The following is a 24,471-nucleotide window of genomic DNA, read 5'->3' as shown; positions in this document are numbered from 1 at the left end:
CGAGAGTGCAGTGGCCCAGCGGCTCCTGCTTCCAGCTGGCTGAAAAAATCCACTCAGAGAAAGGCAGTGGCTTCCTTTCCTGCCATTTTCTTCTCTGATTAGCAATTTATTTTTCTTGATTTCAATAGCAGTTTCTTCAGTTTACTTATAAATAATATGAAACAGGTGATCTCCATTAGAAAACAGATTAGAGACAGTCTGTTTTTTTTTTTTGGTTGCCTGGGATGAATATTATATATGTAAATGGAAACGCTCTGCCGTGAACTGCTGGGAATAAAGGGAAGCCTCCCTAAAAATGGATGGGCGCTTTACGTGGGCCGACAGCAGAGATAAAACTTATATGGAATTGGAACAAACCGAAGTTCTTATCTGTCACCACAAACCCTGCTGTCCAAGGGCTGCGACAGTCCTGACTCACTACCACTATGAAGCGCAAGTGGCGCGTAAAGCAGGAGAAAGCATCGCTGAGGGAGAAAAGTGACTGGTGGAATTCTGAAATGAACACGCTGTTCACAAAGGCCACAAAGGACAGAATGGAGGTTCGCCGGCACAGGCCACGGGGAGCACCTTTCATCTAAGAGAAGCCCGGCTTATTCGGGAATAAGCCTGAATAAACGGAGTGAAGGGAACTGAAGCATCTTCAAGAAGGCCCAATGCCAAGTGGGAGGCTCTGTGTAAGAGAGGACAGGTAGTCCCCAGTGCTGATGCACACAGCGCGCTGAGTACGTCGCAACATAGTGGAGGCAGGACGGAGACGGGCTCTTAAGCAAATGTGCTGGGAGGATTCTGACCGTGGCTTTTGGGCTTCTGCAACAGAGGAGACGTATGAGGAGGAACTGACACCAATGGAAATAAACAAAATTGGCTATTTCCAGAAGCAAGAAGCCTCCGGAAGATGCAAAAATAACCAGCGGGATGTTAAAACAAGGGAGGAAGGCGCGGTGGACCGCACGGCACAGTGCTTCTTGAACAGTCTGCGGGGAAGAATCAGTTGAGGGGAGAGCAAGAGAAATGAAAGCAGAGGAGGGAGGAAAGTGAGAGGAGGACCCGGCCAGGAGGCTCAGCACAAAAAATGGGATTCCAGAAAGAAACAGAAAAGAGGAAATTGTCACAGAAACCTCCCAGAGATGAAGGACGTGAGGCAGAGAAAGCCCACGCGGACAGTCACACCAAACGCTGGGGACGAGGGGGGGCCCTGGAGCTCTCGCTGGGAGAGAGGCAGAGAGAATCACGTCACATACGAAGGATCGGGAACCAAAATGGCTTTGAGCTGCCTGACAGCAGCACTGGAGTCAGAAGACAAAGAAGCCATCCCTTTGAAGTTCAGAATGAAAATGGTTTCCAACTAACAATCCAGCCAGGGTGCGGGTGAAGAAAGACACTGTCAGACGTGCCCCCAGACGTGGACCCCTTACACGTGCCTTCGCAGGAGGCTGCGGGAGGTGTGCGCCACCAGAACGAGGGAGTGAGTCAGCAATGAGGACCTGGAGCACAGGGTCCGGGGAACCGACTCGAGAGCGAAGGACGATGGAGGAGGGAGGTCAGGGAGGATGCGACCCGGGCGGACGCGAGCACGTCCGGAACTGACGCGGATTTTAAAAAAGGTTTAAAACTACTCACAGACACAAAACAGCAACAGTTTCACACTCACACAGACAGGCACACACATGCAAACCCCCAGCAAAATGGTCAGAAAGGGTACACGCCCCACCTGTAAGAGCAGCTCCCCTGGGCAGGTGACTCAGTTTCAGATCCTCTGAGAGCAGACACTGGGGTCATTTACTTAGGGGGGACTGGACACAGACACAGAGGGGTGGGAAAGCGAGGGAAGAGGAGAAAAGTCAGGGCAGGGGTGCCGCAGAGGAGGTTGGGGGAGCCTGAGAGACAGGGAGCAGGTGCTTCCGCGTCGTCCCTGTGATGGAGGGGAGGCGGGCATACTGACCCCAGCCTTGTGCCCCTCCAGGGCCTCCGGACAGGCTGGGTCAGGCTTGAGGGAGTGGCCTTGGCTTTGGAGAAGCCCGAGGGGGCAGAGCTGAGAGGCCCTCGAGGCAAGGGCCATGCCAGCCCACAGGGGAATGACCAGCCCCGGCCAGTGTCACAGGGAGGGCGCGAGGGTGGGACTCAGACTAGCACATGGACATGTCAGCCCTGGGATGGGACTGGGGTGGCGGTGAGGAAGGGGTTCCCGGCTGCAGCAGGCCTGTGGCTCGGGCTCCCCGCACTGGGTAGCCGGTGATGGGGACCAGGTCTTTGCTCCAGGCTCCAGCTGCTTTTTCCTCCCAGTGCTCTCCCTGTGTGCTTGGCACGTGGTTTTCTGATGAGGACTTTCTGACTTCGCAGCAAACGTACTCATTATTTTCCTAAGGCTAAACAGGCATTTTTGAAGGGTTTAAAATACAAGTTTTACTGCAGCCTTAGGCGGTAAGAACTCAGGTGAAGAGCTTAGGCACTGGCCTAAGTGAAGCCATCATCAAATGACTGCAAAGCATTCAGAACGGCGCCTGTGAGCTCCCTACCCACCCACTGTCTCAGCTCACACCCACCAGACCGGACTGCAGCATCTCCATGGGAGCATCTCCCGAGCAGCACCTGGACAGGAGTATCTCTGGGGCAGCAACTCCATGGGAGCATCCCTGTGGGAGCATCTCCCCAGGAGCACCTCCAGGGCAGCACCTCCCTGGGAGCATCTCCGGGGCAGCACCTCCGGGATGGCTGCCAGCCAGGAGCTCCTGGGCCTGGGCTGCACTGCAATCACTTCCAGGAATTCCTGGGCTTTATGTTTTTACAAGATTCTTATCTTATTCCATTACGTAACTCTATCTATATAATTTATACAATACACAGTATTATACCCATATCTAGATCTATATCCAATATTGAATTTGATCTAAAACTGCCATCTCTATACACATCTATAACCTACATCTGTATTACATACCTATATAACTACATTTATCACTATGCCTATAATTATATCCACATAATATATAATGAAATCAACACAATTTTACCTTATTAGATGATGCTTTACCTTATTTTGTAATTAATACTATATATATATGTATATATATATATATATGTATGTATCATTGCCCTCCTCCTCCCTCCTCCAGTGAGTAATTAAGATTGTGATGCATTTACAACAACATGATCAGGGCTCCCCAGTGACAATCCAGATCCTGGGAAGAACAAAGAACTTCACGGGGACACCCCTTTATTACACCCAGACGGTGTGTGCACTGAGGCAAAGGCTAAAGCAGCAGCCTCCGGCAGAAAGGAGCAAGTATAACTGAACAAACATGAGCACTGCTAGAAATTAACGGTGTAAACATGACACTGTCGTACACGTGACTCTGAATGGTTAGGAATTCCTAACAATTTTAGTAACTCGGCGTCACAGGAAGGTGGTCAGTGCCCTTCCCACCCTCCGTCACCGCCAGTCTTTTCCTCTCCTTTTAGCTGTGTTTTATCTGGCACTTCCCCTGGGCCCGGGAGCTAATTAAGTGCTTCAGTGTAAAAGACCTTTCCTCCCCATCCATCCCTGTTGTGCCACAGCATGAATGTGAGATGTGAGGGGTGGCAGAATGAGGAAACACTAAAATGGTACTTAATTATGCAGAGCAAACAATGAGGTCAACAGCAGCCTGGAGCTACATCTGTCTCCGAGCTCAGCAGGCCAGGTACCGCCTGGTACGGGCGCCAGAGGAGGGAGATGCAGCCTCCTCCTCTGTCTGTCCCTGCCACGTGGGATGCCTCCTTCTGCTCCAGGGCAATGAGACATTTAATAAAAGAAAACAAACAGTGATGTCTCGTGTCTCTAGATGGAGAGCTGGGACAGCCCTCCAGCTGTTTGACGCTGCAGTGCTCAGGCTTCGCTTCATTTTGCTTTAAAAAGTGGTGGGGAGATAAGAACTGTCTACACCCAACTTCACGGCGGGGCTGCCCGGCTCCGAAGTCCGCCAGCGTGAGATGTGCTGCGCTACGTCCCCCTGACGCTGTTTCCTTCAACAGAAAAGAGCTGGTGAATCTCTGTTGTATCTGTCAAGCCCCGGACACCCTACCAAAGGAGCACGGCCCGGAAGATGACAGATGTTACTGATTTAATGGGGCCTGCACATGACGTGGGGCTGTACCTGGGACTGACATCAGAATATCAGAAGCCCAACAAAGGGAAAACATTACCCCTGCAGCTGTATCTGGGGTGAACAGAAATGGCTTCTGTCACTGTTAGTTTGATATGTCAACTTGGCTGGGCCACGAGGGGCCCGGATGTTTGGTCAAGCATTATTCTGGTGTGTCTGGGGGGTGTTTTTAGATGAGGTGAACACTGCAGGCAGTAGATGAGCTGGTGCACCACAGAGCTGGGCTGCAAATGCAGGTCTGATTCGAGAACCTTCTGTGTTATTCCAACACCATGTGGAGTTTCCCTCTCTTTCCCAAATCTTTGTCCTAGATCACAGCATCTTCAGCAACTCTGACTTCACAGAGCGCCAAGAGGAAACAGCCCCCAAACTCCAGCTCAGTCTCCTCTGACGCAGTGACAGCCACTTAATCCCCTTCAAAGACGCTTTGCCTCCGAAGATGGTGGTAACGGACTGGTAACCGACAACAGCCACTGTTACTACGAACAACCAGATAGCGAGAAAGGCGAGTAAATAAAAACGTTAAGTGAAGAAGCAAATGGCTCTTTCTGGGCAGAATTTCTCACCCTCTGCCTCTTTCGATAACGGTCCTACCATTCTTCATTCTGCGGGAACAACAGAGCACAGACGGAAAGAACGTTCGATTAAGCACAGAATTGCTGGGTGTCTTTCAAGTAGCCAAATAAGTGGGAAAACTCAAGGATTTTCACCTCCTGAAATTTACTTTGAAGCTGAAAGGGTTTGACCTAATAAATGTCTAAACCAAATGATTCTACTGTTGGAACTGAAGGTCTGAAAGTAACGTAAAACTAAAGCAGAACGAGACACCATTGTTCGTCAGAAAAGCCGGCCTGTGTGCTGCAGGCCCCATGACCCGGGAAGGTGGCACCTGGCTCGGGGAGGGTTAGGGTGAGGGCTGGGGGCACTTGCGGGGGGCATATCAGTACAGCAGCTGCTGCTCGTACTCTTATTACACGGCGGGTGAGGCATGCGAACCATCAAGACTTTATTTTGAAAGCAGCTCTTCGTTTAGTTCACTGTCCCCGTGAGAAAAGACGACACCTGGGAGCTCTGGGCGACCCTCTGTTGTGAGAAAAAGAAACGAACCCGGCCGAGAGCGGGCCCAGCTCCCACAGCGCAGCTCAGTGTGTTCCTGTCAACTGCCAACAATTCCAAAGGACACGCAATCAGGCAGAGCTGCTCTGTGACCATGAGACAGCAAGACAGACAGACAGACGAAGACCAAAAGCCACTCCACAATTGTGTCGGAACACAAAACCACGAGCACTGTACAAGCCATGAAAATGAGCGAATATCCCCCTACTCTGGCTAATAGGGTGGCCGCTGTGTTTTCATCAATCATGGTTTTAACCCCACTCTGTTCTTCTTGCTTTGTCTTCTGTAAATTATTGACACCCAATCACAGAATTAGCCCAGCATCCAATCCAGAGCGAAGCCTCGCTTCCTTGCACTCTGCCCTGAATGACTAAACCTAACCCCAAGTCCTATTATAAATTCTTGGTAACACCTTGCTGAATGCCCCCTGCTTCCCATGGTATCTGTTCTTCCTCAGTGCAGTGAGTTACTAAATAGAACACTGTTAAAAAGTAGGTGTGTTTCTGGGGGGTCACCAGCTGAAAGGCACTGACACTGTGTATTTCCTCACAGGCAGAAGCTCAGAGGATGCACCAGGGAAGCCGCACCTCTCGGCAGACGGTCTTGCCGTCAGCGACCCGGGAGATGTGCAAAGGGAACACAGCGGCTGTGAGTGACAGCTACGTGTGAATGCAGTGGGGCTGCGCTCATCTCATGATGATCCTGGGCCCCCGATCTTTCTCACACTGGACGACAGCGCGACTGTGATTAAATCGTCAGAAAGCATTTCCACTTTTCCGATGACAATTTTACAGGTTGAAAGGAAGGCTGGTATTACAGCATGAGATTCCTGGCATCTTCCAGGTATCACCATGAATAAAAATGTTCACATAATTTAGTGTCTCTGCCCTCAGAAATGGATTTTGCAAGGTGATGTGACAAACGGAGATGCTCGCGCTGCGACACGTTATGAGCTCTTTGTCCCTCCCTGGCTCTTAAGGCAGATCTGAGATGTGCGGGAGGCTCCCTCACTTGGCTGTCACTGTCCTCATCCCTGCCGCCATCTTCACGCTAACCGTCACACCACCTCCGTTTCTGAGTGCTCCTCTGTGTACCAGGGTGCAGGTTATGCATGTGGTCTCACTCAGTCCTCAGGTCGACTCCTGGAACGTGGAGGTATCTTTTACCCTCATTTTACAGATCAGGAAAATGACAGTGACATTAACTCCAAAGGAGCAAAGCCAGGATCCAAGCCCAGGACGACCTGCTCCGAGGCCTGCACTCTTAGCTTCATGCTATTTGTATCTGTCTTAATAAAGCTCCAGCTAACGAGGTGCATGTGGGGAAGACAGAGGAAGGGGCCCTGGCTGCTGCCTTCTCTAGCACCTTCAGGAGAACGTCCTAGAAATTTCTCAGGATCTGACTTCCAAAGGTGGTGCTTTATTCTTGAAAGCTTTACTGTTTTGGAGGATCTCACCTGTTTTTATTAATTATAGATACTCCTTGAAATGCTAGACTATTGAGATGATTAGTAGAAATGTTTCCAAGGAGATGAGAACATTCTCTGAAATTAGTGATCCGAAATGCAGCTCTCATCCATCAACAAAAACCAAACCCAAAACTCATGTATTTGGAGCTAGTGTGAGCAGATTTTCTGAGAATTCAGTGAATAATTCAGTGAATGGGAAGCATGTGTGAAATATGGGAGATGAAGAATTTAATTAGATGATGATTCTGCTGCCTTCAAGTAACGGAAAAGTACAACAGGGAAGATCTGAGATGTGAATGTACCTTCTTATACCAGCAAGAAAGTAATTGGAGTCTTACAAGAAGTGAGGTCAAGTCTCACAGACATTCCAGAACAAAGTGCACAGGGAGACCCAACCCCGCCTCGAGCTCGGGGCGAGCGGAGCAGTGTGGGAAGGAGCAGCTCCCAAACACACTCGTGTGAACCGAGGCTTCGCCACCGACTGGCTGCGCCACCTTCTCTGTCCTCCCCGAGACCCAGTTTTCTCGCCTGTAAATGGAGATGATAACAGAGGTCACCCCAACAGCTGGCGGGAGGAGTAAATGGCAGGGCATAGACGCATTTCACGTCGTAAACACCCCGTGCACCTGAGACGGCAGCAGCTGTGTGTGGAAGCACACGGGACTGCCAGGATACCACCAGTCTGACCCATGACAGTGGCAGGTTCAGCCTAACAGTGACGAGATCTGGCGCCTTTCTGCTCAAAGATGACTCATCAGGCAGACTGATGTGACCCCTTCCCGCTACCTCACAGTCTCGTCTGCCAGCCTGCGTCTCCTGGGCTGCTGTCCGCATCACAAGAAGGGAGCTGGGAAACGGTCACACGTGGGGAGTGTCGCGGACTAACCAGCCGGCAGGGCCCGCCCACGACGCACACACTCAACACGGGGCTGATCCCGGGGCCGCCATGGCGGCGACAGGGAGACGCACCCGCGTTAGAAACCGTCAAAGCGTCTAGGGTTCTTTACGAGCAAGAGCACCAGTCGGCACAGGAGCATGAGCTGCAAAGCAGAAACAGGCCAGATTCCAGAAAAGCCGCTCCAGGTACAAGCCGGACTTGTGCCAATACCTCTGTGTGGCTGGAGCTGATACAAGCTTATCAATAAGAGTTAGTGCTGGAGCCAGACTCACGCTCCTCCGTCTCCTATCACCTGTCTCTCACTCAGCCCTGCCTCCTCGTGATGCAGCGGGCTGCACGCGCAGACCCCGGCCCCACACTGCCACCGCCGCCGCCACGCACACCAATGTTCATCTCCCCGGGGGGGGTCTTCATGGCTAAAACATCCCATAATGGGCAGAAATTTCTGTAAAAAATGACCTATCATTTTTTACAATGATTATTTTAACATTTTTACAAATAAGATTTCGCTTACATAAGATGAAAAGTGGCAACATGGTGTCTATGTCTTTAATGTGAAAACATTTCATACTTTTTTGCTGAGAGACTCAAACACAGCATCCAAATCCTGGAAATACTTTAAATATTTTGATAGCGAGGAAGATCGAAACGTGACTGACTGCTTGCTTAAAACACAGCATTATACGGCTCAATCAGCATGAAGAAGTTTATAAAGTTGCCTTTCCGGATTTTAAAAATTGTCAGATAATTCCCTTTGAGCAAACACTATGTACATTAGCGTGCCAGTACAAATGTGTCCTCCTGGAATCCATCTTTCTGGGTGTGCCTGTGTACTTAATCACACCTCTAGGTAAAGGTTCACACAGAAACTTAAACATATACTCTTAAGAGGAAAGAAATGTCTCATTTATCTTGATAGTCTATGTAACACCCAGCACCGTCTCCAACATGTATTAGGAGTTAAATAAATGTACATCGAATTAAATCAACGAGGAAACTCAGGGAAAAGAAATGTTAATTTTCACATGAAAATGCACTAAATCAGTGACTACTGATATTAGATCAAAAAAAAAAATCACAATAGTTGCAGGAAGCTAATCCAAGGGTCTCAGATGAACTTTCCGTTAAAGCAAAGTTGAATTGCACTCTCTCCTTGAAAAGAACACACCATTCTAGGATGTGACTGTGGACGCTGAAGAGATGCGTCTCCTTTAGAACGTAAACCCCTGTATCCACAAGGTGTGGAAGCCACCAGGGAAACAGTCCCAGGCACGGGAAGGGTCTTTGTATTGAAAGACACGTTAAACTCACGGTTACCAGGTGGAAAGGGGGTGGGAAGGGATAAACGGGGAGTTCGAGATGTGCAGGTGCTAACCACTATCTATTAAATAGACAAGTTTCTTTTTGCACAACACAAGGAACTATATTCAGTATCTTATAGGAACCTACAATGAAAAAGGATCTAAAATGAATATATGTGTGGATACATGTGACTGAAACATGAAGCTGTGCACCAGAAATTGACACAACACTGTAAACTGACTACACGTCAATTAAAAAAAAGAAAGAAAGAAACATTAACGCAGAACACTGTCCGTCAACTGCTGGCTCAGTGGGGCTAAGTGATAAAGTAGGAGATGCTGAAAAACAAACATGGGTCCCACCTGAAGGTACCAAGCAGGAAAGAGTGGCCTGGATGTCGCCCTGCCTCTGGAGGCTGCAGGGGAAAGATGAGAGGCCCTGAGAGCAGGGTCACATGATGCCTGCCCTGCGGTGGCACCGCTGCCCCACGGGGATTCAGGCAGAGCCCTGAGGCTGAGCAGGGATGACGACAGCCTCTTTTCTGTGAGTTTACAAACTTGCTTTTATAGATCGCCATCTGTATCTTCCAATCAAAGGCAAGTCTGGATAACTGAGGCAGGTGAGAGCTTGGCAAAGAAAACCATCGCTGGTTCTACTGTTATTTTTCAATTTTTTGTACGCTACTTGCTCAAGGAGGCTCACCATGCAAATTCTTCCAGTGAACGTCAATGCTTCAGTCGGGCATTAGGGTCATGCCACCTCCCAGGATGACGTTTAGAGGCCTGCAATGACCCATCCAAGCCTCAGGTATAATAGTTCCAGGACCTTTCCAAATGTGCAATTCTCCACGCTGACTCCCTTGCTGTGCCTGTAAGCAAGGCCACACCCTCACACTCAGCTCTTCTCCGAGCAGTTCTACGCTGAGGATCTCAAAACTCTAAGATGCCCTTCAGGGACCACAGTACCCTACTCTCTAGATTCCCCACGGCCCCCACTCACCTCCTTTTGCTCTCACAGGAAACTCCAGCCTCAGGGTGTTTCCCCACCCCTCGGTGCCCTGGCTTTCACTGGCCTCCACAGGCAAGCATCTCAACCTGGCCGTCTCCAGGAATGAGATTCACACCTGGTTTTTACGGAGGACCTCACATTTCAGAAAGGGCTGCCTTGGGCCTTCTCTTATTTGATTTCATTTGCAATGGGTCTTATTTTTATTCCTCTTAAAGGAGTAGCAGCAGAGGGGACTCTGCGAGGCCCCCAGGAAGCCTTGCTGACCGGAGCGGGCGCTTTGTCATCTCTACCTGTCTGCCTCAGAGGCCCACCACGGCGAGAGAGTCGCCAACAGCCGAGGGCCACCTGCGACCAGGCCTCAGCACAGACACTGCCTCAGCAGCATCCAGTGCCAACCAAACAAGCAGCTCTGTCCAGAAAAGAAACGCAGGCTGCACAAAGCAGCCAACTGTGTGTGCTGGTGCGGACGCACTCAGAGAAAGAGCAGGCGTGCTGAACCCAAGTTCTCCACGGAGCTGGCTCAGAAGAGGGAGTTACAATAAGACACACAGAACCTAACCAGGACGAAAATAGGTATGCGTCTTTTTGCTTCCAACCATCTTGAAAAAGTAACAATGATGCATTACTATAAATCTTCAGTTAATTAATTCAACTTCTTGGCAGCAAGCTCCGTACCCCCATTCCGCACCGTGTCCCATCTGTCTACGTGAATATTTAGTTCTCACCCACCGCCTGCTTCCCAACCCTTAGAATAAATGTACCTCCTTAAAAGCTGGGAAAACGCTCTGTGAGGCCAGAGCGGGAGAAGGCCTTGTATTTTAAGTAAACTGATGCCACTCCTGACAGTCTGCTGCTGCCACCTCCCGTGTTAACGAGGCAGCACCTTCACACTTGAGAATCAGAGTTCAGTGACTAAGGGGACTGATTCTCACCGGTCAGACGGCCAATGCTCTACACACAGAGAAAGAAAAGCTTAATTCCGTTACCTCTAAGTGACTTCGCCTCTCAGCAATCACCCGTTCGTCCTTGTTTCCAAACAGTTTCTTTGGAGGGAATTCAAGGGTAGCAAGCTGAAATAGACATTTTAGAAGAGATGCATTAATATCACACCTATGGTCTTCAGGCTCTTATTAACCTGTCATTTGGACTCTCCATCATGGGGTAAAGAAAGACAGAGGTCAGAAGTGTAAAGATGGTAGGTCCTGCCTTTCTTGACCACCAACTGTGTGACCTTGGAAAGTTCATGTGAGGCACCACAAAGATCAAAAGAGAGACAGGACTGATGGGGACGCAAAGGAAGGAGAGACTGGCATCTCAATGTTTTGTCCCAGACGACACATTGGACTCTTTGCCAGATGGTGTTTCACAAGTTTTATTTTATAAAACACGAGTTTGTTATTCTTTTAGCCCCTCCTTATACTAAAATTCATTTGTTTTTGTGCTGAGGTGAGATTTTGAAAACTCAGCTTGCGTGCTACCCGAACATTTTGTGAGAGTTCTCAGACCATTACGACGGCTCTTTAAGCCTTCCACGTTGCCTTTCCTCAGCTACTACTGCGAATGAAGACTGCCCGTGTGAAGAGACGGCTTCTCTTTCAGTCTTTTCTCCTCATTTCCCAGGGAATAAAGGTTCAGAAGTTGCTCTAGCCAGGTCTTGGAATTTCACAGCTGTTTTCCTCATGCTTCTCCTCTTGCAAGTATAAAAATCGTAATAAAAAGGTGTATTATGGACTCCAAGGCAAGAAAGGACTCTCTAATCTGGTGGGAACCTGACCAGCCAGCGTCGCTTTGGCTGAATGAATGCTAAGCGGTAATAGTTACTGGTGTTGATGAAATTCCCTATTTGCTTCCTTCCTCGCCTTGTCAGATTCAGACGCATTGAGAGGCCAAAGAAACATTATTCAGGAAGCGTGAACATTTCTCCCACGATATAGGTCGCAATATGCCACAAAATTCCTATTCTATACACATGCAGATCTTAGTTGATTTAAATTTATATTGCCACAGTGGGAGGCAAAAATCAAGAACTAGCGTCTGTATATATAGCACTGTGAAAACTTAGCACTCAAGTAGAATACACATACAGACGAGATCGGGCGCGTTCAGGGTGGTATGGCCGTGGACAGAATACACACACAGAAAACGCATGTGTCATAAATGCACAACCTGACAAATTTTCAACATCTCAACACGCTGCAACCACCACCCAGATCAAGAAACAGACCATCCCCAGCACCCTGGGGAAGACACCCAAGTACCCCCTTCCTCGGTCCCTTCCTGTTCTGTACAAAGGCTGGCACCAGCCTGACTTCTAACAGCATCATTTAGTTTTTCCCAGTTTTGAACCTCATGTTAAACAGTACCATGCGGCATGAACCCTCGTGTGTCTACGATCATTGCTCCGCCTCACGGTTGAGAGACCTGTCCATGTGTCATGTGCAGTCAGTCTACTCTCTCCTGGGGCTGAATGGGATTCCATCGCGTGAACACCCACTGCAGATTTGGTCGGTCTCTTGTTATCGGGCTTTTGGCTGGCCTCCGGTTTCTGGCCACTAGGCATTGTGCTGCTATGAACATTTTCCTGTAGGTTTCCTGATAAACATATGCAGGGATTCCTACTGGCCATAGTCTTATGGGTAGGCCACATGGAATGCAAGTGTTCAGCTGTGTTTGAGATGATCAAATGGTCTCCAAAACGGCTGTTCTAACTGACACTCCCACCAGCAGTGATTAAGAGACCCCAGCGCCTCAGACCCTCGCCGTCACCTGGTGCTGCGTCTTCTTCATCTTACGGTTCTGGTGGCAATGCCGTGACTTCCACTGTGGTTCACACTTGCATTTTTCTAGTGAGCGTGGCGTTGAGCATCTTTTCACATACGTGCTCACTGACCGTCTGGTTACTCATTGTGGGGACGTGTCCATTCAATTCTTTGAGTTATTGGTATATACCTTTTTCTTATTAAGAGTGATTCTCCCTTTTCATTCCCTTCAAAGTCTCTCTGATGACTTTATAGCCCTTTTCAAAAGTGAACCGAAGTCAGGCAGAGATGTGCTCCTTGCACACTCGAGTGCTGTCTCCAGCAAAGCCGGGAACCCTTGGGGTGGACGGGGTGTGGCCCCCCTTCCTCCTCCTTTTCTCACCAGTGGTCCAACTGGGCTGCTGACATTCGAATTCAAAATCGGTTCCCGGTAAAGAGAAAGACCACGGGCGCCGTGGTAAGACAGGCCCAGTCTGAGCCTTGGCGTGGCCACTGACCAGCTAACTAGGCTGTGCTTCTCCGAGCCTGCATATTCTCTGCTGAAAAAACAATGCAGACGATGGTACTAAACACGAGCAGGTTTCTGTGAAGATTTGGTTAAGCCATGCGGAATGGACCTTAGCCACTCTCGTTAGTTACCAGGCCTCTGGGTAGCACTAAGAAAGCGGCAGGCCACATCCCCTGGTCCCTTCCACCCACCCGTGCCCCCATCCCTGGACTGGTGATGTGGTTCAAGGAGCAAAACTTTTCTGGAACCCTGGCTTCATCAGCCCAAACACTACCCATACGGTGCAGCTTAGGGAAGACAGGTACCCAGAGCGTGTCTTCTGGGCTTCATCCAGCCTCAAATTCATCTTGAACAAATGTGTTCCCCTGCTCCACCCCCAACCCAAACGTGGTGATACTGACGGCCTGGCAAGCATGCTTTCACAGTTGGATGTTTTGTCATTTTCCTATGTGGCTGATGAGGTGACGTGGTTTCTGCCAGGGGAAATTCACAGTCACACTAGCCTGCTCAGTCGGATGCGGTGCACTGAAAGGACCCCAGGCAGCTGGACCGGGTGCAGAGCAAGCATCTAAATTTCCTCGTAGTCAACAGCAGCCCTCCACCCTGAGATGGAGGCTAACATTTCGTGCTATGACTATCCACCCTATGAAATAACTCCTTATAAATTATGTGTTAACACTGTTGCTCAGATTTTAGGAAGAAAAGGGCAAACTTAAACAGCATCGAGGCACATAATCATAGGACTATAATGGTCACCAGTCCCGCTTCAGAGACAAAGAAATGCAGAGTGAGAGCTCAGGGACTTGGGAAGGTTCCAAGTCGTGGGGCGGCTGAGTTAAGGCGAGGAATCGGGACTGACTGTAGGTTTTCACGGTAAGGATGCAAAAGGTGTCTGCAGGGTATGGAAGTCCCTCCCCAGGTCCTCAAGCATCTAGAATTCAGATGAAAGACAGTAACCCTTCCTTCAGTGGATGAACTGGAAAAATGACGGACAGCTGCTGCCAGTGGTCAAAGGTCCAAAGGGAGCCGTCGACGGAACCGCACGGAGGACCTGCACCCAACAAGGCGTCAGGGACAGCAGCGGGGTGACAGGAAGGGGGTGGGTCTGCAGGCGGGCTCCCCGGAAGTCTGTCCTGGGATGTACAGGATGGTAGTTCCTGTCACCCTACTCTTCACATATTAAAACACAAGAATGATGGAGCGGAAGTGTGGGAGGGAGGAAGAAAAGGAAAAGGAGCAAAAGTTCCGACGTGATTCAGGGTGAACACACGTGGCCTCGCCCACGTCCTCCTGGTGGGGCTGGGATGTGAACAAACTGAAGCAGAAGGGCAAAGCTGTGAGGCAAGGTCTTAAAAAAAGTATTACCTCCATTAAAATAATTACATTTACGTCAGAAACAGCCTTCCAACCTCTTCCCTCGACAGAACAGCAAACCCCCTCCATTTCCCCCTGTTGGAGCATCTTGGCAGTGCTCTTTGGGCCTTACTATCTATAGGCTCTTAGGCTGAATGAGATGAGGTTGCCAGTTCTCAAGTTCAGAATGGTTGAAAATCAGCAATCCCATCCGGTTAAACCCCACATAAAACTGTGACATCTTTTAAACGACCACCAAGGCCAAGACACGTGTCCAGCTGCCTTCACTTGCCAAGTGTAAACATTTTCACCTGATGGATTGTTGACTGGTTGTATATAAACCAATAGCCTTTCAAAAGGAAATTTTTTTAGGAAGGCATTCAAAACTAAAACAGAAGCAGAAATATATTAAAGAATATGCAACAATGAGCAGCCAAGGAGTTGTGGAAACAGCACAGGAGTCACGGGAGCCATTTAGGGGCCAACAACTGTTGACGTAGGACAAATGATAGGACCACTCCCAACATCAGCCCAGCCTTCAGAAAGAGGGGAGAAAGAAAAACAAAGACCATCACAGGCTTTACTTGAATTAGGGGAAAGAGAGCAGGAACGTTGCTCTATTCTTAATATTACAAAGTCCCTATAATCCTTTACAATGTTACACACCTTTAAATATTATAAAATCCTTAAAAGAGTTCAGAGATCTGGGCAGAAAAGAAGCCTGAACTTTTTCTCTCCAAAATATAAAGCCACAACCTCGTTTATTTTAAAACAGAACAGCAAAAGCAACCCTCTCTAGGTTTTATTTCTGGATTGTGAATTGTTTAAACTGCCCCAAATATTTTTAAAAAATGGACAATTTACCAAGACAGAAAGAACCACTAGTCAGGACAAATTATGTGCCTGGAGAGCCAAAAAAAGGGGAAAAAACATCTCTTCTATTTTGCAAGAAGTGTTGCTGTCTGAAAAGTAGTATTTCCAACAAATTAAGAACACAAGGAAGGCTCCGGGCGGGGTGACCCTGAGCTGCCCCCTCGCTTCTCTGCTCCCGTCCTGCACACTTTGACATCTACTGTCTGGGTGGTTGGTTGGCTTCTCATGTTAAACAGAAACTTTTAAATAAAATCAGTATTATTTGGACATCTGCATTTCTTCTCAAGTTCTGTACATTTAAAAATTTTCATTTTTACTGCTTCATTTTTTTAGTCTAGCAGACGGTGGAGATCTGATTTCCAGGAGAAGCACTGTCAGGAACAGTAAATGGCCATCCGCAGGTGGGGAGACTCCTTTCCGATTTCCTTTGGAACCGCTGACGAAGGAAACAGTGTCCTACGTTTCTCAAAATTAAAGTTTCTGAAGTTCTGTGTTCCTCACAATAACTGAATTCTAAAGGAACTCAGATAAATATTTGTTATTTGTATAAAATTAATCAAAATACTTAAGATTCAGTTATGAGCAAAAAATAATTTTCTTTTTTTAAAATAAGATTTCATTTTCTGGTAGAATCGGCTTGCTAAGTTCTACCCCAAAAGAATGTTGGGATTTTTATTGGGATTGTGTTGAATATACAGATCATCTGGGGAAGAAGTGACATTATAAAGTACTGAGTTCACCACACCATGGGGGGAAGAAAAGATTCCATTTTCGTAAAGAGTGAGAACCATCATTTCTTCTTATAACTTGCATGGAGAGAGTCTCATGTTAAAAAAATGTGATTAAAACAGAAATAATCTTTCCTCAAACCATAACATTGGATGGGACAGCTCTGGTTACAGTTGGTGGAGTAAAGCCTTTATTTGCTCCCCTTAGCTCCTTCAAAAGCACCAAAAACAACAGAAGAGATGAAAAGTAGAGGAGGCACTGTGTCTCCCAACTAGGAAACCACCGCAGCCCAAGGGGCAGGCCCGGCGGCCCCGGGGAGCGGAGCCTCCCCCCACCCCGCCCCTCTCAGCTGTCCACCTGAGAGGGTGTCCCAACTCCCAGGTATTCCATGACTCTGCGATTAAAGGGACAAGCTGGGGACAAGGAGAAGGCGGGGGCACCCGCAGCAGAGAGGAGGGCAGTGGGGGCTGGGAGAGGAGGACCTGGGCTGCTCAAGGTGTTGGAGGGAGAAATGGCCAGAGGAGGCACTGCCACAGATGGTGACCCTCAGCCCTCGCCAACATCAGAAAATAAGGGAAGATGCGTATCAATGCAAAGGAGAGAGATGGACAAAAAAATTCAGAAAAGCTCCAGGCAAAGGTTTAGGTACATGGCAGCTGGTGGGCCTCCTCCTCTCCAGTTATCTGTCCCCTCGTTGTCCCCATGATTCACTGGTGTCCCCCACCCCGCAAAAACTAATCTACTTCACTTAAAGATGAGAAATAATTAGAAGGAACCAAAACTGAACTATGAATCAAAGGGCGTTGAGGAGATGCTGAATGAAAGAGAAGCAAAAGGCAGACAAAGAAGAGACACAGGAAGGACTGGCCAAAGACAGGAAGAATTCAGGAAAGAAATTACCTGTAGTCTTAAGGAACCACAAACATTGTCTCTAAAGAAAGAGCCAAAAGAAGTGAATGACACATCGTTTTTTTTAATATTTTTTCCTAGAATCACATTTAGTTTGGAGGTGGTAGTAGAGAAGAATTTAATATGAAGTTGAGCAATTTCGTCAGTTTTACTTGATTTTCTTCCACTTCTGTTAAATTCAAGTAAAATTAAACTTAATGCTTATAATTAAACATAGCATATCTAGAAGGATAGTGTTATAAAATGATTTCATTCTTTATTCCTGTTCTTTTTATTTCCTCATTTTAAGTTCTTTCTATCAATCTACATATTCATCCCTTTACCTGTGCCTTTTCATTTAAGTACTTAAAATAATGCCCATTAAATGGTCATATTAATTATATTTAGATGAATGATTTTGAGTCATCTGTTGCTTTCTTCTTATAGTCTGTGAATTTTTTTATAAATGAGCATGCATCATTTTTATAGAAACAATAAAAAGTGATTATGCTTTTCACAAATTTAATGTAACAGTTAAATTAACACCATAAGCCTTTTTCTTTTCATAACCTGGGATTTGAGGCAATCAGATTTCCAGTCTCAGCTCAGCAAAGAGCTGGCTGTATAATCTCTCTAGTTCCTGGTTTCATCATCTTTTAAAATGAAGGAGCTGAACTAAGACATTTAAGTTTCCTTTCAGCGCTGAAATTCTGTATCCCAGGTGCTGACGATTAGAATCTCTCTACACTGAGTTAGAAGCAGCACTTTAGATACCATGGGGATATCTTCCCTATTATCTTGGCTGTCTTGCTTCTGAGGAGTGTACCTTACTGCCTGTAAAATCTTCATAGCAGCCATATTTGAAGGAAGGCAAACATGTGCACAGGGAAAACAGAGCCTGATGTAAGAATGAAATGCTCATTTTCAAGGGGCTGTAGAACAGGAGGACGGAGACAAACAGGGATAAGTATTCATAAGAAAACCCTTAAAATGTTCTCTTTCTGGGTTGGACCATGAACTCGCCTCTCCTCGCAACCACAGCAAAACTACAACCGACTTCCGAACAGCCATTGAGAAAAAAGACTGGAGCCTAGCGAAATGCTCTCTTTCTGCTAAAGCCGTGTCCTTACAGCACGGCTGGGAAATGACGCGAAGACTTTCGCGCTCTTATGGGAAAACTGTACATTAAAGTTAAAAATGATGACTGAGGTCAAATACACTAGATATTTATGGGAGACGGGATAGGCCTCGAGAACACGGGGAGAAAACTTACCAGCCCCATGGCCTACTTTGTACAATAAAGAAATCTGATTATGCAGAGTAAAACATAGGAAACAAATAGACGAGAATAAAAATAGCACATTTCTAACATTTCTTTGGCCGAAGAGAAACATAAGGACAAGCATATTCTGTAATTTAGTAAGTGAAACATATTCTAAAGACAAGAGGACTGAAATAAAAGCCTTTTAAAAAATGAAATCGATAATTTTGAGGCCAACAGATTTCCAATGAAATCTGTCTTGCCTTCCTCACTGCCAGTGGAGTCTAAAAATCCAAATTAGTAACGTTATTCTGCATGTTTGAGAAACAAGCTGCTGACTTCTAAGCTGAACAATATCGCTGTATCAAGAATGATGAATAGAGTCACATAAGGCAGTGGTTCCTTAGAATAACACTAGCATAGCCGTTTTATGGAATTATTTGTGAATCTCAGTTTTGGGAAAATTAAAGCATTGAGCTTCCATTCACCCACCAAAGCGGCCAGTTATGTGTATCTGTACGTACATTTGAATCCTGATCAGCATTCTCTGTTGCTCTGTTGTATTTCTCAATGATCTTAATGATCTCAGAGTGAAACCCTCATCCACAAGATGACTTTTCCCTTTCTAATTCCCAGTGAACTGACACAGACTAATTTCTCCTAAGAGCCACCATGCTCAAATCCTGACTTAGGTCGGCCAGCCTGCTGCCACCAAGAAGACAAATTAAATGTAATGGAAACGTTTGCTCGTATTAGAAGCCTTTCTCTCTTGGCCAAGTGCACTTTCTAGGTTAGCCAGGTGGTCTTGGAGGCAACAGCACAGGTTTTGATAAATGGCACCATTGTTTCTTTGGATATAAATAACGGCAGCCCTAACATAGGAAAGAAATTAAAATGAGCAGTAAAAAGACTTGCCCATCTTTTATGATTTTATAACAATTAAGCAGCTAAAACTGGATTATAAATCACTGAAAGAAATCTGAGAATAACTAGTAAAGTATGGGATCTCTACTAACGAAAGGAAAACATTTGACTTCTGTTACCACCTAATAAAAGCCTACTTTACTGTCGTTCTTCATTTACGAGGCACTTTCTTCACTCCTGTAATACTTGGCTGCCTAACCGGTACCCGGTGTTTACAGACTAGAGGGGAAAAGTCTATATGGCACACTAATTGGTCAAATCAGCTCTAAGCTGTCTCCTGCTAGCAGACACTCCTCCACGACAGTGTCTGAAGCACCCACCCCTGCGTGGTAGTGGTTGTAAACTGCAGCCGCCCCAGCTTTGGAGAAATGCAAACAATGAAAACTCATCAAAGGGCTGCCGTAATTCTCACGGCTGACTAGATGGAAGCATTTCTGACGACTCAGAATTAATGGCAGCTCCCAAGGCCTTATAGGAACAGCTGTCACTGAGAAATACACTCAAAACCAAACAAGCAAGTCTCTTCCAAGTTTGATTTGTTAGGGGCACGAAGCAGCAACTCTTCAGGACAACCTAGATGGATTATTAAAGGAGCAATCAGCTCCCTTTAGACCTCTGCTACGGGAAAGTGTGCGTAGACACGTGCTCTGAGCCCTGCCCCGAGCTTGGCACATGCTGGAAGCTCATTAAGGATCTGCTCAACGGACAAGGCAGAATCCTTTGCTGGTCGTCCACGTGGCACAGCCAGCAGTTAGGACACTCGACCACAGAAGACCGCTGCCCTGTCCTCACTGAAGGGCTAAACCTCGGTGAGATCCCGGGTATGAGCCCATGGTTGGAAACAAAGTTAGGATTGCACCGACTTTGCTATATTTGGGGTAAAAGATTGTTAACTTTTCCACATGAACTCCCACTCCTTCCAAAGCCAGTGTCAATTTTATTTAGGTATAAGCCAGTGACAATGGATTTGACATTCACACAGGTCGTGACAATTTTTCAAAGTGAGAAACATTTCAGATCTGTGAGAATTTAATATTGTGTTTTTCAGAATAATTATGCAGTTGAATCAACCTAAACTTGTGTTTCCAAAAATTAGCCTTACGATGGTGCTGTCTCAGGGACAGAGACATGACAGGAACTGGTCATTATCATGACATTCAACAGAGGGAACCCAAGTTCCCATCCATGGGGTCTTGGCTCTGTAACAGGTTCTTACAGGGAACAGACTTGCTTCTCTCTGGTCTCATTGGGAGACACTGAAAACCCCACCTTCCTGACTGAACACGGTCATGGACAGGGAGACTCAGGACAAAGGAGGGGGACTAGGAGTCAGGGGACACGCACCTTTCCTGTGCCCTGAGTCTTGATGCGACTTGGAACAAGCCTCTCTGGGTACTTGATTCCTCGTTTCTAAAATGAGAAACTGGACCACTCCATCTGTTAGGCCCCTCGGAGCACCTGTGTCTCACAGCGTGCAGATGGTGCCAACTCACTGTTAGAGAAGCTTCCTTGCTGGCTGGAGAGGAAAACCTGGGTTGTTGGGCTTTTTTTTTTTTTTGCTTTAAAATGAATTTATTAAAGAGTGGTCTTACAAAGGCAACGACATAAAAAGAAAGCTCTGTTTCTTCATGCTGCATAATAAAGGCAACGTCAGCGGGTCAGAGTCACCGGCTTCCTCCTGCTGGGATCTCTGCCAGCTCAGCACAGCGCAGGCGCTTCTGCGGTGCTAGAACACGCTTTTTTTTTTTTAAGTCTCTTCGATGCTTCACTTCAAAAAGCAATAAACAACAACAGAGCATGGCACTAAAAGCTATCTTTTCCTATTCAGTCTGTAGTGCTGGCATCACCACAGGCTCCAGTTTTCACTTTCCCCACTTTAATAAGTTTAATACGCTTCCCAGTCTTTGGTGACCAAAGAAGCAATCAACATGTTTTTGTTGTCTAGGTTTAAATGCTTCTGTAATTAATTCTGACAAGATCACCTGTCACTGGAAATCACGTTTTAGGTCTGGTGATTGATAACGAGTCACTGAAAAATCAACGCTTCCAAGGTGGGTGCAGGAGAAGCGGCAGGCAGCCTCCCAACCAGGGGTCCCGAGGGCAGCCTTCGGGGGATATTCTTCCCCAACTACATGCTCTCAGGCCCCACATCAGATGCACTGAAGCAGAATTTCCTCGTTTGGGGCCTGGATCCGCATTTCTTGGAGAAGATTCCCAGTTAATTGATGCCTTTTGCTCCCCAACCCGCCTCTGAAAGCAGTGACTTGCATGCCGATCGCCTATCAGGCGGGGAGGAAGCTGTGCTACAAGCCACGTGGTGAGATACCCGGACCTCTGATAACTGAAGCTGGCAGTCTTGCACTCGTGCCTACATGGCTGTTTGCTGCCTGAGCATTCCAGGGGTCCGAGTGCCTGGTGCAGCTGAATTCATCTCAGGCTTACTGAACGCTCCCCGTGGCTGTGGTTGGTAGCGTTGTAATCTGGGTAGTGAGTAGATCTACCATTTTTATATTAAATTTAGAATGCTGGTTATAAAACTGTTTAGAATGCGGCTCAGTGATGGATAGTAAATGGGTGTCCAAGACAAATACAAGGCCAAGAGCCAGTTTCTTTTCTTTCCCTTTTCTGGAGCTGCTTTGGGGAAATTACTTGGAAAATAGCGAAGGTGAGAAATGGTTCTATCAGTACAAACGGAAAGTCCATATACTAATTAAATAAGCCCTTGCCTGATCGTTTTCTCCCCTCCCAGTGGTATTTGCTGGGCACCAGAGACAGCTGGACGTGAGGCTGAATGGCTGCTCTGACACAGCGATCTTTCATGTTTTACCCGAGGCTCTGAAAATACTTCTCTCCCTCAGCACTGCAAGCAGGAGGGGCCCTTTGGGGATGTGGCTGATGGAGGCGGGTTCTGTGTGGCGCTCGGGGACTCTGTGGTGACTTGGCTGCGATGCAGGCAGGCAGCCCGGCCTGTTCCAAGCACCTTATGCTCTCACCACACACATGCATTAAGGCTCCCTTAGTATTTATTTTGATGATACATTTTAATACCTAAAATATCCCATTTTTCCAGGTTCCTCCTCTTGCTTCTGGGCAGAATCACTATTAGCCAAGACAACAAAAGGGCCCTCAGTGATCAATTCCAGTGCTAACCGCTTTCCCTATGCTGTGACTCTTCCCAGATGTGAGGTGCCCACCAGGCTCCAGCGCTTGGAGGGGAGGGCTTCTTGAAAAATGTCCTAAAATAAAGTCCTCTGAAAATCCGGCAGAGGTGGCATCTCTGAGCCTCCCAGAAGGAGCAGCTCTCAGTGACCCTCTGATGATCCAGCCCCGTGTCTGTCACTTTATTACATGCGTCAGAGCCCACCGGGCCACACACCCAAAAGAGGGGAGGGGGATGGGAAACCAGGTCTTCACTATTCATTCCAGTGGCTGAAAGCAGATGTGGTTTTAAAACAGACTTTCTTTTCAGCTTCTTGATGAGCTATGCTTTTGTGACTCAGACTATGACCTGGATCCGCAGGCAAACTTCACGGACAAGACACATGGACAGGGACTTTGCCTCGTCCGTGGAGAAAAGAAGAGAGAACACCTAACAGGGCTTTGTTTCTGAGCACATAACTTGACCGGTATTTAAAAGGGTGATGCCGATTTTAATAGAGTAAAAAAATGCGCACTTTCCACAGAGATAAAGAGCACTGTGGAAGTGATCTGAGTGACAAAATGTCAAAGGCAGGCTCTCCAGCAGACGCCAACACTTCAGAGTTGCTCTCGCACCGTATTTCATCTGAGGCTCTCACAATCGGTCACAAGCTAGCTGTGGCCTTACCATTTTACAGATGTGGCATCTGAAAACACAGGGTTTAATCCGGTTAAGAGTCACAAGGTCAGTGCAGAGGGCGGGGGAAGCAGGCAAGGAAAGCAGGGAGGAGCTGTCATCTTGCACAATACACGTCAGTGTATCAAGAGGACAAATTAATTCAAAACAAAAGGCGGAGCTGTTTAGAATCCAGAAGAAAATGCTAAGATTTAAGGAAATACATAAATAAAAATAAAACAACAGTTTCAAAAATCTTGACTAACGCAGCCCCCCACCCCCGTGAGAGCGCAGCCCACGGGCGCGCAAATCAGGAAGAAGGAGGAGCGTTAATCCTACATGTGGTCCACACCACCTGCGGTCAGCCTGCTCCTCTGCGGTGTTACTTAGGACAGATAACTTAGTTTCTTTCTTTATTCTGTAATTTGCTACCAGGCAAAATGACAGACTAAGTTTTTCCTTGGTTCCTGCTTTTTCCTGCTCTCAGCTCCCCAGCCCAGCGTTTCGGGGACCCAGAGGCTTCTCATCCTTTCGATCCGTCAGCTCACTTGGCCTGTGAGACCCCCAAGTTCCTTCTATTTCCTCCAGACACACTTTCTACCGAGTAATCAACCACCCTCCCCGTTTTAATTGGGTCACCACCCGAGGGGTGCCCCTTGGGGGTCCTTCAGTTGCCATCACACTCCTTAAGGACACATTAGAGTAAATAATTGAGCAAATGAATGTGACTGAACAGGGAGATCTGAAGACTGAGCTGAAACCTCCTCACTCATGGGGGTGAAGGCCCTCAGGGCTCTCGGCCCACCCGGTCTCTGCGTGTCCTTTCCTAATCTTGGTTTGTCATAAATTACGTCTCTCAGAACAGCTGTGGGATCACCACATCTCTTCACAGACGCAGTCTGCGCATGCAGACAAGCAGGTATCTCCAAGCGCCCACTGGGCCGGAGCCGCAGCAACAAAACTCAGGAAACTGCCCGTATGTCCATCACGAGGACTGTACACCAGGACAGGTGGTATGCCCGCTTGGTTACTAGGCGCCACGGCTCATGGTAAAATGATACACTGCTTGATAAACAGATGAACTGCTTTGTGGACCAGGGAAATGACAGCACGCGGCTTCTCCAGGAGAGGTCACTCGCATAACTGCTCACGTCCCTTGTAGGGACTCTGGAAGTCCTGCCCATGGACCTGCTCCCAGAGACAGGCTCCCCTGCTGTACTTGGTTCTAGGGCAGAATGGTTCTCTAGTCTGCCGATGTGGGCCTCATCTCCTAGCAGTTACACCTTGGGAGAGGTGGGGCAGAGAGAACAGTCCCTGGACAGCTGTGTGGACCACGGCCGATGTTGCTGCCAGCCCCTCCTGCCCCGGCCCTGCTGGGGAGCAGTGACCTCTGTGTGACTTCGTGCCCAGGTCACTACATGTGGCCCG

At 47.5% G+C, this 24,471-nt stretch overlaps 1 protein-coding gene across 9 annotated transcripts in view; it reads right to left on the bottom strand.

Annotated features, from left to right (window-relative positions):
* The window catches only part of KIF16B (kinesin family member 16B), a 257,261-nt gene that overhangs the window by 27,999 nt on the left and 204,791 nt on the right, over positions 1-24,471 (bottom strand). For 4 of the 9 annotated variants that reach the window (XM_072943787.1, XM_072943786.1, XM_072943792.1 and 1 more), the window contains exons 25-26: positions 10,921-11,004; positions 7,018-7,254 (exon numbers count right to left, since the gene is read on the bottom strand). The exons of 1 other annotated variant lie outside the window; for it this stretch is intronic. In XM_072943787.1, coding sequence (XP_072799888.1) covers positions 7,033-7,254; positions 10,921-11,004 — 306 coding nt within the window. In that variant the 3' untranslated portion in view covers positions 7,018-7,032. Of the gene's footprint in view, positions 1-3,197; positions 4,616-7,017; positions 7,255-9,628; positions 9,795-10,920; positions 11,005-24,471 lie in introns of those variants that run through there. 4 more of the 9 variants (XM_072943791.1, XM_072943788.1, XM_072943789.1 and 1 more) reach the window with 3 other exon arrangements.

This window comes from Vicugna pacos, chromosome 19 (genome assembly GCF_048564905.1).
Source record: "Vicugna pacos chromosome 19, VicPac4, whole genome shotgun sequence".
Classification (NCBI taxonomy): Eukaryota; Metazoa; Chordata; class Mammalia; order Artiodactyla; family Camelidae; genus Vicugna; species Vicugna pacos.
Note: the sequence above shows the minus strand (reverse complement) of the source record. Positions and strands in the feature narration are given on the sequence as shown.